The sequence below is a fragment of the Carettochelys insculpta genome, chromosome 1 (genome assembly GCF_033958435.1).
Source record: "Carettochelys insculpta isolate YL-2023 chromosome 1, ASM3395843v1, whole genome shotgun sequence".
NCBI lineage: Eukaryota > Metazoa > Chordata > Testudines > Carettochelyidae > Carettochelys > Carettochelys insculpta.
The window spans coordinates 214086258-214099794 of record NC_134137.1 but is presented as its reverse complement, the minus strand read 5'-3'; the positions used below and the strand labels follow the sequence as shown (position 1 = coordinate 214099794).

The 13537-nt window shown below is 45.6% G+C and overlaps 1 protein-coding gene across 4 annotated transcripts in view; it reads right to left on the bottom strand.

The window, feature by feature from the left end:
• The window catches only part of IFT57 (intraflagellar transport 57), a 54089-nt gene that overhangs the window by 13648 nt on the left and 26904 nt on the right, over nt 1-13537 (bottom strand). For all 4 annotated transcript variants that reach the window (XM_074998917.1, XM_074998892.1, XM_074998902.1 and 1 more), the window contains exons 5-8: nt 11772-11840; nt 11092-11214; nt 5854-5925; nt 3061-3192 (exon numbers count right to left, since the gene is read on the bottom strand). In XM_074998917.1, coding sequence (XP_074855018.1) covers nt 3061-3192; nt 5854-5925; nt 11092-11214; nt 11772-11840 — 396 coding nt within the window. The remainder of the gene's footprint in view (nt 1-3060; nt 3193-5853; nt 5926-11091; nt 11215-11771; nt 11841-13537) is intronic.

Here is a 13537-nt window from a genome sequence, read left to right as displayed (position 1 = left end):
AATGTACTCCACATGTTTTTTGCTATTACTTTCTCTGGCTAGCTGTTGTTCAAATTCCTTTTTGGCCTTCCTAATTACATTTTTACACTTCATTTGGCAGAGTTTATGTTCCTTTCTATTTCCTCACTAAGATTTAACTTCCATTTTTTCAAGGGATGCCTTTTTGTCTCTCACTGCCTCTTTTACTTTATTGTTTAACCATGGTGGCACTTTTTTGGTTTTTACTACATTTCCTAACTTGGGGTATACATTTAAGTTGAGCCTATATTATGGTGTCTTTAAAATGTTTCCATGAAGCTGGCAGGGATTTCACTTTAGGTACTGTACCTTTTAATTTCTGTATAACTAACTTCCTCGTTTTTGTGTAGTCCCCCTTTCTGAAATTAAATACTACAGTATTGGACTGCTGGGCTGTGGCCACACTTGGCCAAAACTTCAAAATGGCCATGCAAATGGCCATTCTGAAGATTACTAATGAAGCGCTGAACTGAATATTCAGCATCTGATTAGCATTAGGACGCTTCCCTCCACGGCACTTTGAAAGCGCCGCTTGCGAAAGTGCGCAGCTCAGCGTGGCTACAAGGGGGTTCTTTTCGAAAAGACCCCGCTCCTTCTGAAATCCCCTCATTCCTCTCAGTGGATGGGCATTTCGAAGTTTTGGCCAAGTGGGGCCACAGTCCTGTAGTATTTTCCCAGACACAGGAATGTTAAATTTAATTATATCATGGTCACCATTACACAGAGGTCCAGACACATTCACATCTTGGACCAGATCCTGTGCTCTACTTAGGACTAAATCAAGAATTGCCTCTCCTCTTGTGGGTTCCAGGACTTCCTGCTCCAACAAGCAGTCATTTAAGGTGTCAAGAAACTCTACCTCAGCCTCCCGTCCTGAGGTGCCATGTATCCCTTTATTATTGGGGTTTTTATTTTGATAGCCTCTCTAATCTCCCTCAGCATTTCACAGTCACTACCACCATCCTGGTCAGGTGGTTGGTAATATATCCCTACCATTATATTCTTATTATTCAAGCATGGAATTACTATCCAGAGACATTCTATGGCACATTTGGGTTCATTTATGATTTTTACTTCATTTGATTCTACGCTTTCTTTAACGTACAGTGCCACCCCTGCTTCCAGCGCGACCTGTTCTATCCTTCCAAGACATTTTGTACCCTGGTATGACTGGTTCCCATTGATTTTTCTCATTCCACCAAGTTTCTGTGGTATCTACTATATCAACATCTCCATTTAATACGAGGCACTCTTGCTCGCTCATCTTATTATTCAGACTTCTAGCATTTGTATATAAGCCCTTCAAAACTTGTCACTCTTTAGCTGCCTGCCATTACATGATGTGATTGAAAGGGACTCTGTTTTACTTGACTGTTCCTTGTCAGAACCTACCTGTGTTTTATCATGTTCCATCCTCTCCTCCTCACTAGCACATAGAGAATCTGCAATAAGAGATCCTGCCCAAATGGATGCCACTGTCTGAACCATGTGCGCCTCTGCACTTGTCAGCTTTCCCCTGGTATGCGGTGCCAATGAAATCAATGGTGTTACTCATGTGAGGAAGAGTCTGAAAGATCAGGCACATATTATTTTGAGGAGCTGCTGACAAGGGAGGTGTTTGCTCACAGAACCTCGTCTACATGGCTTGTTTTGTGACGACAGAAGCCTCTGCTGTGATGATGACCTTGCATGATTACGCAAATGAAGCATGCAACTATGCAAATGCTGGCTATTCACATTGTCAAGTACCCTCCTTTGCAACACCTTGCTGGAAGCAGCACACCTTCTAGACGTAGCCAGAGAGCGCAAGTGCCTTACCCAAGGCCAGTGACTTCATCAAACTGAGATGGCACTAAGCAGACCTGAACCCCCGGCCCTTTACTCAAATAAGGGGCTGCTGACAAGGGAGGGACTTCTTCTCAAAAGGGGAAATGTAATCTGTCACCACTCTGAATTTAACTGCACCTCTGCTACATCCATGTGCTGGATCAGGTCCTCCAGGCAAGTTTACACAAAACACCTGGAGAGAGGCAGTGACGAGGAGACACTCATTCTTAACTTTAAGCTCTGTGGTTAAGGTGCTGACTTGAATTGTGGGATACACTTGGTTCAAATCCATCTCTGCCTGAGGGGGAGCAGTTGATTTAACAGGTATGTCATCCCTCCCCCACTGAGTGCCTTGACAACTGTACTATGGAATATTCTGACGTGCCTCTCCTGTTGAAATTGTTGCTGGCGCACAAATTGTTTGGACCAGAGAGAGAAAGAGAGCGAGTACATGAGACAGTAACAGCATAAGCAGAATGACTCTGTAGCCTGGTGGTGAGAGCACTGACCTAGGAAGGAAGTGTGGGGGCAAGAGCAGCGTTTAACCTGTTCCACTTACTCTAATTATTGATTAAAATATTGAGGTTCCCCCCCACAATGATTAGCTCAGAACCCAGTGACAAGGGCAATCATCTGAGATCTGGCAGATCCCCATTTAAATCCCTGCTCTCCTGCTCAGCTGGAGGAAGGGAGGGAGGGAGGCTTGAACTGAGGGTCTCCCACATTGTGAGTGAGTACTCTAACCACTGAGTTAAAACTTATAAGGAAGTTCTAGTCCCCCACCAGCTTCTTGTGAAACTAGATCGTACAGATGCCCTACTCCAGAGGAGGATTCACCACAAAAATCACTTAGCCTCTCTCTACAACTTTCATATAGGTGCTTATCTTTGTAAAATGAGTAGGGCTTAGCACAAAGCAGCATCTACCATTGGTTAGTTTAGGCAACTCCCTGCCTTGCAAATTGTTTTTCATTATTTGAAGTCTAAAATGTCTCCCTTTCCCAAATCCTTGAAAGGCAGCCTATCGCCTGTCTCAGTCTTTGTTTCACAGTGATTTTTTAGGTGCCTAGAAGTTACATGTTACATCCAGGCCTTTATCTTCCACCTACAGTCATAGGAAAGTAGATGTGAACTCTGCAGGTTGCACTGCATCCTTTGGCCACAATGAAGGCAACTGAGCACTACAAAAAGAAACAGCCATGAGTCAATGCATTACCTCACTCAGCTGGGCTTGTGCTGTACGATATTCTTGAACCAAATGTTCCAACTGGTTATTGATGTACTTTTCCCGACTGTTGACCTTTTCAAGAGTCCTACTGATTTCATTATGAAGTTTGTCAAAGTAACCCTAGAAAGTGATATTTTGCATGTAAGATTATACTTTATATAAATGCATAAACATTATTACAACTCCTCTAATCTTGAACAGACACTGAATCATAGAAATCAGATTAAAAAGAATTTCTAGGACTCTTGGTCTGTTATTAAAACAGAACTTACGATAAGGTTTTCTCGTTTTCAGTCAAGCCCAGATTCAAATTTCTTTAGAAATAGTGCTTCTCCCCTTAAGATTACTTTCGTATATTAAGTTTCACCGCCCGAAAGCTATTTTGACTACAGCAGTTAGCATAAGCCTTCTGTGAGAGTGCTCTGCTCTGTCGACAGAGCAACCATACTGCCCAGCTGCTCTCTCGACAAAACAGGCCCCCGGAAACACAGCAGGCATGGCCGCCCATTGTTCTGGATGCCCTGTCTGTAAAGAGGAGGCCCTCCCAGAGTGGCCACACAGCTTTTTTGTTGACAGGATCTATCAACAGCAGCGTTATGCCTCATGGCTGAGAGGCAGAGCAAGAGTGCTGTGTTTTGTCCAGATATGGTTGACAAAATGCATTTTGTGTGTGCATGCTACACAAGTTTTATCAACAAAACTGGGGTTTTGCTGGCAAAACTTGCTAATGTGACTGTAACCATAGAGTATAATTTAATCCTGTACTCAGCAGTGATGACTGTGAAGCTTGGTTCTGGTGGTGGAGCCAGAAGGAGGAATGCGTCCCTGGAATGGCTTGCTACTAAATCGTGAACTAGCACTCAGCTGAGCCCTCAAAGGTTAAGATGTTGTTGTTAATATAGCCTCACACTCTACAAAGTGGCATGGACTGAGGCAGGAAGGAGAAAACACAACAGACATGGCAGTGGCTGAAAACACTTTCCTGCAGAAACTGAACACGACGATGATGAACCCATACTACCTTGGAGTGTAACACTCTCTCCTCTGGGTGGTGCATACACAGCTGCACAGTGCCTAGTGGTGTGCGTGTGTGTGTAAGAGAGAGGCTGTGTGTTTGAGAGAGAGGCAGACAGAAATGTGCATTTCCCCTTAAAGTAAACTGACTCCATTTCAAGTACACTGTCCTTTAAGTACCATAATGTAAATCAGGAAGTTCAGAGAGAAATCTGTAGCTGTTTGTAACTTGCTTTGTGGAGATGGGGTATGAGGGAAGGAGGGGGGAGGGAGGGGCAGCTCTCCTCCTCCTCTCTCACCCCTGCTGCACAGCAAGCAGGCGGCTCCTGGGAACAGCTCCTAAGCAGAAGGAAGGAGCAGCAAAGCAGTGGGAGGAAAAGAACAGCTGAATTTGCTGCTGGCAACTACCCAGCCACATACGGTACTTTACATGGAATTTAAGGGAGCTGATGGGGGGCTGCCAGCTCACCCTGGTTCCAAGACCCCACAATGTCAGGCTGTTTTTCCAGAAAATTCTGCAAGTAGTGGACAAAGGAGAAGGCTAGATGGCATTGTAAGGGAGCACTGCACACCTTTAAACAAGCACATGCTCTAATATATAAAAGTACCATAACAATGACACAAGGGCCGTGTCTACACCTGCGCAAAATTTCGAAATGGCCATGCTAACGGCCAAATTGGAGAATACTAATGAGGCACTGAAATGAATATAGGAATAGCTGATAGGAATAAGGGGATTTCGATGTTTCCAGGGTCCTTTTGAAAAGGACCCCCGTGTAGACGAGCCACGCAGGAGCGAAACGTGGCACTTCTGAAGTCTCACAGCTGGTGGCATACTAATGAGGTGCTTAACAGTCATTCATTCATATTCATCTCAGCGCCTTATTAGTATTCTCCGATTTGGCCATTAGCAAGGCCATTCCGAAGTTTTGCCCAACTGTAGACATAGCCAAGGTTAAACAGGACAATGTTAAGTGAGGAGTTACTGCGTACAACTTTATTTCAGTCCTGCCAGACCTCAATCATACTTATTGCATTTCTCCATAGTGCTGTAACAATCCCAAGAAAACCGAATCAGACAATTAATATATATCAGTGTTTCCCAAACGGCATTCTGCGGAACCCCCGGGTTCTGCAAAGTGAAAATAAGGGTTCTGCGAGAAAATTCCACCACAATAGCTGACTCCTCTGTGGCTCCCTGTCCTGCCCTGCCCCCGCTGAAACAGCAGCACTAAATTGAATTGGTTTAACGGACAGCAAGACAGCAGGAAGGATCCAGACAATCAACCAACTAAATTTAGCTCCATTATTTCAGCGATGGCATGGCAGGGAGCCGCAGAGAGCCTCTGACTTACCCCAGTGCCCGAGCAACCACACCCCTCATGGCTTGGCTGACCCCCACCAGCAGAACACCTCCACGCCAGCCCTCCTTCCGGGGGTTGCATGTGACATGGATGGGTTAGTCCCAGGGGCCATTTTGGGGCTGAGAAAGGTTAAGCCTGGGGATGGGGTGGGGTGTTTGCAGGATGGGAATTAAAGCTTGGGAATAGAGGAGTAGATTTGGGGGTGTAGGGGGGTAGAGCCTAAGAATGGTGTTCCGGAAAATTCTTTCGAGTTTAAAAGGGCTCTGCGGCCAAATAAAATTAGGAAATATTGATATATATATCTATATATATCTAGAGAGAGAGAGAGAGAGAGCGCAAAGAGGGCAGCTAAAAAATGTAGAGAGACCAGTACAGTAGAATACTCTGTATGTGTAGGACATACCCTAGTCTCCTTTAAAGCAGATTCAATTCCATCTTTGTGCTGATGCATTTGATCTACATGGATTCGCCAATCCTAAAAATACATCAGAAAGTTAATAAAATGTCTCAATTATAAATTCAGGTAACAGTGTAAACATAAAAGAGCTGAAGAGGCTTGTATGCAACTCACAGTTATTGTTGTACCTGCCCATTCAGCACTGTTACTGTGTGTTGTTACACAGCTGCCATATTACATCCCTTCTGGCAGCTGCTTCAGAGTAAAGTAATTCATCACACTCCTAAATTTCACATTGTAACATTCATGTCCAAAACCAAATTCTGACACTCACAAATGGCCCAGAGACCATACTCTCTGGAGTGCATTTGGCTGTTAGTAAACACTAAGATGAAAGTCTTCCAGGCACAAACATTGAGCTATTAATTACCACTAGTTCTGCTATATCTCAGGCAGAGAAAGAGCATAACTAAAATGTCAAAAGCCCTGAAAATATTCAAACTGTCAGCTCTTCCTTTCCGATTCATCTCCAATATCATTGGGAGAGGAAGGAAATGAAAAAGCAAGATAACCTTTCTCCCCTTCTCTGTGAGGGCAGGGAAAGAAAGGAGGGGGAAAGAAAAACCCATACTTCTAACTATTGGATTAGAGCAAACATTCACAAATTACATGTAGATTGGGGAAAGTAAAATTAACTGTTTTCCAAAATTCCCACAACAAACCATAGCCCAAGCCAGCAACACACTCACATTGAACTTTAAGCATGAGTAGCCCTGCTGACTTCAATGAGAATACACATGTGCTTCAGTATCAAAACAAAAAGCAGTCAAGTAGCACTTTAAAGACTAGCAAAATAGTTTATTAGGTGAGCTTTCGTGGGACAGACCCACTTCTTCAGACCATAGCCAGACCAGAATAGACTCAATATTTAAGGCACAGAGAACCACAAACAGTAAAACAAGGAGGACAAATCAGAAAAAGATAATCAAGGTGAGCAAATCAGAGAGTGGAGGGGTGGCGGGGGAAGGTCAAGAATTAGATTGAGCCAAGTATGCAGACAAGCCCCTATAGTGACTCAGAAAGTTCCCATCACGATTTAAACCATGTGTTAATGTGCCAAATTTCTTTCCCACGAAAGCTCACCTAATAAACTATTTTGCTAGTCTTTAAAGTGCTACTTGACCGCTTTTTGTTTTGATAGTGTATAGACTAGCATGGCTTCCCCTCTGTTACTATTCAATGTGCTTCAGTGTTTTGCTGGATTGGTGCCTATAGAGGATAACGAGACAGAAGCACAGATAACACCCCAAGCAGTTGTTAAACATCTCTGAGACTTGTTGCCTGTTATTTTGCTGATGTTCAACAAAATCTGTTCAGAAATTAGACAAAACTGTGACAAGATAAAATTAATATTATACTGTGGCAGATAGTAGAGGCTTAAAATTGGCAGTAGATCCCAGGTTGTGGGGTTTGTTTTTTTGTTGGTTTGGTGAAAAATTAGTGGCTGTGTCTCCACTACAAATTAACTTTGAAGTTAACTTCAAAGTTAGGGGCTACTTCGACGTAGCCTGCAGAGCATCTACACATGCTCTTCCTTACTTCAAAGTTAACATCAAAGTAAGTGAGGCTAACTTTGAAGTCACTACTCCATTCCCAGGAACAGAGTAGCGGCTTACTTCGACCTGTAACTTCGAAGTTAATGTGTGTAGACACTCTGCACTCCTTACTTCAAACTAAGGAGTCCTTCAAGGAGGGGCCCCACCCCAGAGGATGGAGACAGTTGGGCCAGCACAGGCAGGGCTCTATGGTCCTTGCTGGCGGCCTTAAAGGAAGCAGTTCCCTAGCAGCCCCAGGCAGGAAGCTGAGAGTGTGCCACCAACAGGGACAGCACGAGCTCTGCCCTGGACTGCCCCTGCTTGAAGCATCTGCCAGCCTCTGCAGCCCCTACCCACCATGACTGCACGACAGGACCCCCTTCCCCCTCCGGGGGCTCCAGAGGAGGGGTTCCAGGAATCACAGGGCACAGGCAAGGGCCGCACCAGGAGGGGACCCTCCTGGACAGAGGCAGAGCTGAAGGACCTCCTCACTTTGTTGTGGGGAGGAGAAGGTCCTGCAGCAACTTGGAACCTGCTAGCGCAGCGCCGAGGCATTTGACCGGCTGGCCAGCGGTCTCGCCGCCTGTGGACACCCCGACTGCCCCAATAGCAGCATCCGAATTAAACTAAAAGAGCTGAGCCAGGCATATATCAAGGCCCGCGATGCTGCCAGCTGGTCGGGGGCATGGCCCATCCACTGCCCCCAATACCAGGAGCTGCACAGGCTTCTGGGGCCGAGGGAGGTGGCCAGGCCGGAGCACACGGTGGACACCTCCGTTCCGCCCCCTGCAGACAGCGGTGAGGAGGCGGGACCCTCCAGCACCACCAGCCCCCCATGCGGAGACCGGCCCACTGAGACCACGGGCAATGATGGGGTCTTCAGAGATGGGGCCCTCGTCATTTCCCTCCCCTCTGGAGCACCGAGCCAGGCAACATGTAGCCGGGCTTCGCCCCAGCAGGTCACAGCCGGTATGTTCGGGGCAAGTGGGACATGGCAAGGGATGGGGAAGGGGCCCCTCCCAGAATAGCCCCACAGTCCACACACCTGAAGATGGGGGAGCAGGGGGAACACGGGCTGATCCTTGTCAAGCGGGATCCCATGGGCCATCGGGCGGCAGGGAGGTGGGGCAGGGGGCAAGGGAGCAGGAGATCCAGCCCCCCCACGGGTCGGGAGCCAGCACTCATGGTCCGTCCCTGTCCCCTCATGTCCACAGGTCCCTCGCCAGCCAGCCGTCCCTGCAGTCCTAAGCGGGCCATGATTGCAAAAGGCCAGGAGGCTGCCCCATCGCCCCAGCCCACGTTCCTCCACGGCTGTGGATGGGCCCCTCGGAGACAGTGGTGAAGGGATGAGGTGGCCGCCAACTGGGAGGTCATGCAGGAGCTGACCGGGGTGCTGCGAGAATGGCTGGAGGCAGAGTGGGATGTGAGGGTGAGGCTGGCCAACAGCATGGATGCTGTGCTCCAGGCCTTGGGTGGCTGCCTTGCCTAGCCTCCCACGCCCTCACCAGCCCGTCCCGCGGCTGCCCCTCCAGCCGCAGCCGCCCATCCAGCAGCTGCCTGATGTGTGGTGGACCTGTTGCCAGCTGAGCAGCTTGAGCTGGCCCAGTGGCTGCTGATGGAGGCGGGAACTCCTGGCCCAGCCCCAGTGGCCCCTCCTGTCTACCCCGTGGGGGCAGAGCCTGTGGCACCCCCACCCCAGCCCCACCTCCTCGTGGTCCTGGCCCCGTCACAGCCCTGCAGGGGACCCCAGTCCCAGGGCAGTAGGGGCGGCCATGGCCGATGTGGCTCCCAGCCCTCCGCGCCTCAAACCAACTGACCGAACCCCCATTCACTGTGTTGATGGCTTGGATGACCCATAGGGGGAAGGGGGGGATGTCCATGACCATTGGACTGGGGGCCCCATGCCCCCCACCGGGTGCCCCCTGCCTGGTCACCCTCTCCCCAGGGTGTGTCCATGGTGGGGGCTGGCCATACCTCCTTCAGCACTGCTCCAACGGTGGCCTTGCCTATGCCAAATTGGTGGCCAACGGATCTGTGGCTGTCGGGGGTGGCCAGCCGCCATAGTGCAATGGCCACCCTCTTCTGCACCGGGAATGCTGGCCGCATATGGGTGTCATGGTGCTGGAGGACTAGGGTGAGCCAATGGCAGAGGTCCTCAAATGTCTGCCAGGTCATTCTGAAATTCCTGAGCCACCGCTCATCATCCCAGTCCTCCAGCACCAGCTGGTCCCACCATTTGGTGCTGGTGGCGTAGGCCCACTGGCTCCAGCTCGGGAGGGGAACAGCGGAGGGGCAGCATGAGGGTGGCAAGGGCCTCAAGGCTGGGTCCCATGAGAGCGAGCCGCCTGCGCTGCTGGTGGTGTATGGCGAGCAGCATGGCCAGCAGGCTGAGCAGGATTGTGATGGCATCGTCCTCGCCGAGGCGGGGGAGCTGGCATGGTCTCCGGCTGTTCCCTGTGTACGTGCTGCTGCTGTCTTCAGCCTGTCAGCCTTGAGCACGTGCAGGCTGTGGGTGCTGGGAGGGGTCTTTTAAGGGGTTGGCTGGCTGGGAGCCTGGAAGGGCTTGTCAGCCATGCGACCCCATGCCTTCATTTCCTGTCTCCTTACTTCGAAGTAGGGAGTAGTTGTGTGTGGCCGTTTAACTTTGAAGTAGGGGAAAGCCTACTTTGAAGTAAGGGAGCGTGCATTCTGTGTGTGGACACTCTACTTCGAAGTTGCTTACTTCCAAGTAAGCGACTTCGAAGTTATTTTGTAGTATAGACACAGCCATTGTGATGTCAAATTTACAGGACACAAAAATGTAGTAGTACTTTGTATTTGCACATACTATTTATTTTATAACATGCTCTGTGAATAATCTGCCTGTCTTCCATTGTTTCTAAGTATATGCCAACTTTCTATTGGTTCTGAGTGTATATGCATACCTTAGGAAACTCCAGAGACTATGAACAGTGATGCTGTTCTATACTGGGTGGGAGAGACCAGATAGGAAAGGAGACCTGCCTCCAGATGTTCTCAGAGCATTAAAGCATACACACGGGAATAATGAGTCATCTTTCTTCCGTGTTTAACACAGAAGGACTGTGGACTGGGAACCAGCAGACCGTGTACTGTAATGTAGACTCTTGCACAGACTGGCTTTAACAAAATTCTACACTTCATGGCAAAGATTTAGCAAGGCTTCATTCCCCTACAGTAAGAGACAGATTCAAGCTGTCATTTAAAAATGGGCTGAGGACCAGATGGAGGTGGCTCAAACTGAGAAGAATTTGCACCACAGCTGGAATTAGAAACTATGCCTCTCATGTGGCTGACATAAAGCTACCATACAACAGTAATCCATGTGTTTCCTGTATACTGTCCCAATAAAACCTCTCATCAGAAGCTAAATCAAAAGTTCATAATGAAAAGTGTTTTCCATGTTTTAAAAGAGTTTACAGTGGAATTCAAGTACACAAGCATGACTAAATGCTCTAATATTAATATAGTAATAATTACAGAATATTAGAAACACATTAAAATAATTCTCTCAGATCTCTTGGAGGGGATAGCAACTTGCCAAAAGTTTGCACTATCTCACTGTAAACTATTAAGTGTTGTATAAAGACTGGGATATATAAAAAAGGCAGATAATCATGCCCTTACACACCTTATTGTCGGTTCTGATTGTAACTTTTAGTTGTGGAAGAACACGTTCCACTTCTAGGTTCCATTCCGCTGCATCTGTTGTGGACTGTAAAATCTCTTCTTGTTTTGTGGATTCATTGATATCCTAAACAAACATTGCAAGGTTTCTAAATTTCAAAGGAAAACAGTTGCTAGGTGATCAAGCTACAATGGCTTAAGACATTCAGCAAAGGAAGATGTACTCATACTTTGGAAGACTTACAACTATATGATTTTATTATTTTATGATTTCTTGTTCTGTGAGTCTATAATTATTAGGACTTAAACATCTAATTTTATTAAGCATTAACGTGAATGAAATGAATAAAGAACTACTGGTAAAGTAACAGATATGAAATTACTTTGTACCCAATTAAAAATACAGACATAGAAGTAAGTGGCTATTTAAGGTTTTGGAAGCTGATTCTTCAGGATTCATATAACTTTCAAAGATTCTGTAGACTAGAAACATGATGTGTGTCTTTTGAAATAAGCTGTTCTTCAACAGTATGTTTGCTATGTTTAGACTATATTAGTATTTTCAGACAAAAATCAAGTGACTGCCTTTTTCATAACAAATTGTAACGCTAATGTAAATAAGTTTGTATTTAAGATGTAAAGATATGCTATACTTTATCAGAGTGCTAATAGGTAATAACTTACTGATCTATATGTTTGTGCCTTTAGAACATTCAGATCAATATAGTTCTCTTCATTGTCTGATTCTTCTTCCTGAAAAGAAAAATTGCAAAACATTCCATTAATAAATATGAATTAAATATTCCATTTTTTCTTTCAAAAACTCAGCTTTTCATGAACCAAAGCAGAATAAATAATATTTTTTGAGTTTTTGTAAAGTATGGTGGAGTTTCAGAAAGCACAGTGTACATTTATTAAAATTCACATGTGCACATGTAACATCTTTGGGTGGCATGTTTCTTTTATGGAAGTTTTAGATTAAAGATAGGATTTTTAAGGGGAAAATAAGAGTTAGGTTCCCCTTAAAAATCCCCTGAATTCATTTGCCAAATGGTAGTTACAGTCCATTCAGCACAAGTAATATGGTATCTTATATTAACACTCACAAGACAGGTCTACTCTAATGATCAGATCAGCACTGGTGTAAATGACTAAATCTATACTTCATGCCAGGGCAAAATTTAAGCTTTGCCTGGTAGGACTGTCCTTGCCAAGTATTTGTACAGCATGAAACATGGTAAGGGTCTGATCTGTGATTGGGTACTAGCATAATATAAATAATAATAATAGTTGTGAGATTCAAAGACTGAAGTGGAACTTTAGGCTAGACCAGCTAATATTCCTCAAGGAGTCCTATCCCTTGTTATTTATTAAAAGAAATATGATTCAGTACCAGTTTTATACATTTTATTATAACCATTAAACATAAAAATCAAGAAAGCATATCACTGAGACTAAACTCAGAAGGGTAGTCACTTTAATCTGTAACTGCAAAAACAATGAAGAATTCCGTTACATTAAAGATTAACAAATTTATTTGGGCATAACCTTCCTGGGTAAAACCCCAAGAAAAGTGTGTTTTACCAGGAAAGTTTATGCCCAAATAAATCTCTGTATCTTTAAGGTGACGCAGGACTCCTTGTGGTTTTTTAAAACTAAATTATTAGCGCTAGTAAAAGGTAAAGTATACTGGATTGGAATTAAATCATTACATTAGTAAATCAAGTGCTTCTCAAAAATCCAAAAATCCTCCACTGGAAAGACCCCAGGTAAAGAGCTTTACCAATGGCAATTGAATCTAAACTTACAACTGCCTGACTATTCTACAACTGAAAAAAAATTATTCTTTAAAGTCTTCTAGTCCATAACCTCAAAGCCAAATAAAAGCTTTGACCTTAGATTTCAACTGTGTGCTTTTCCTTGCCACCAACACAGACCGTACAGCCCAATAAAACATACCAGTGAGTGGAAGTCTGACAACTTTTTAACAGTTTGCAATGGACAGCATAGGATTTTTAGGATTCTCAAACATGTAACACATATTACTGAACACCCGTAGAAGGCTGAGTTTAGGATTGTTTAAAGCTGGGGAATTTTCTTTCTTGTGCCTTCCCTGTGTAGTTTTTATAGGCACTCAAACGCCGCCTACTTCGAAGTCCCCTTATTCCCATCAAATAAGGGGATTTCGAACTAGGCGGCGTCCTTTTGAAAAGGAGCCCCGTCTGGACGCGCCGTGCGGCAGCAAGGAGCATCAATTTCGAAGAGCCGCTGCCGCCCGCATGCTAATGAAGCGCTGAATATGCATTTCCGCGCTTCATTAGTAAACTTCGAAATGGCCATTTGCGTGGCCATTTCGAAGTTTGGGGCACGTGTAGACATGGCCCTTTAGACTTTTTTGGAATAGGAGCTGGGAGTGCAGTCAAAGAACCAGATGATCTTCCTGAAGTCAA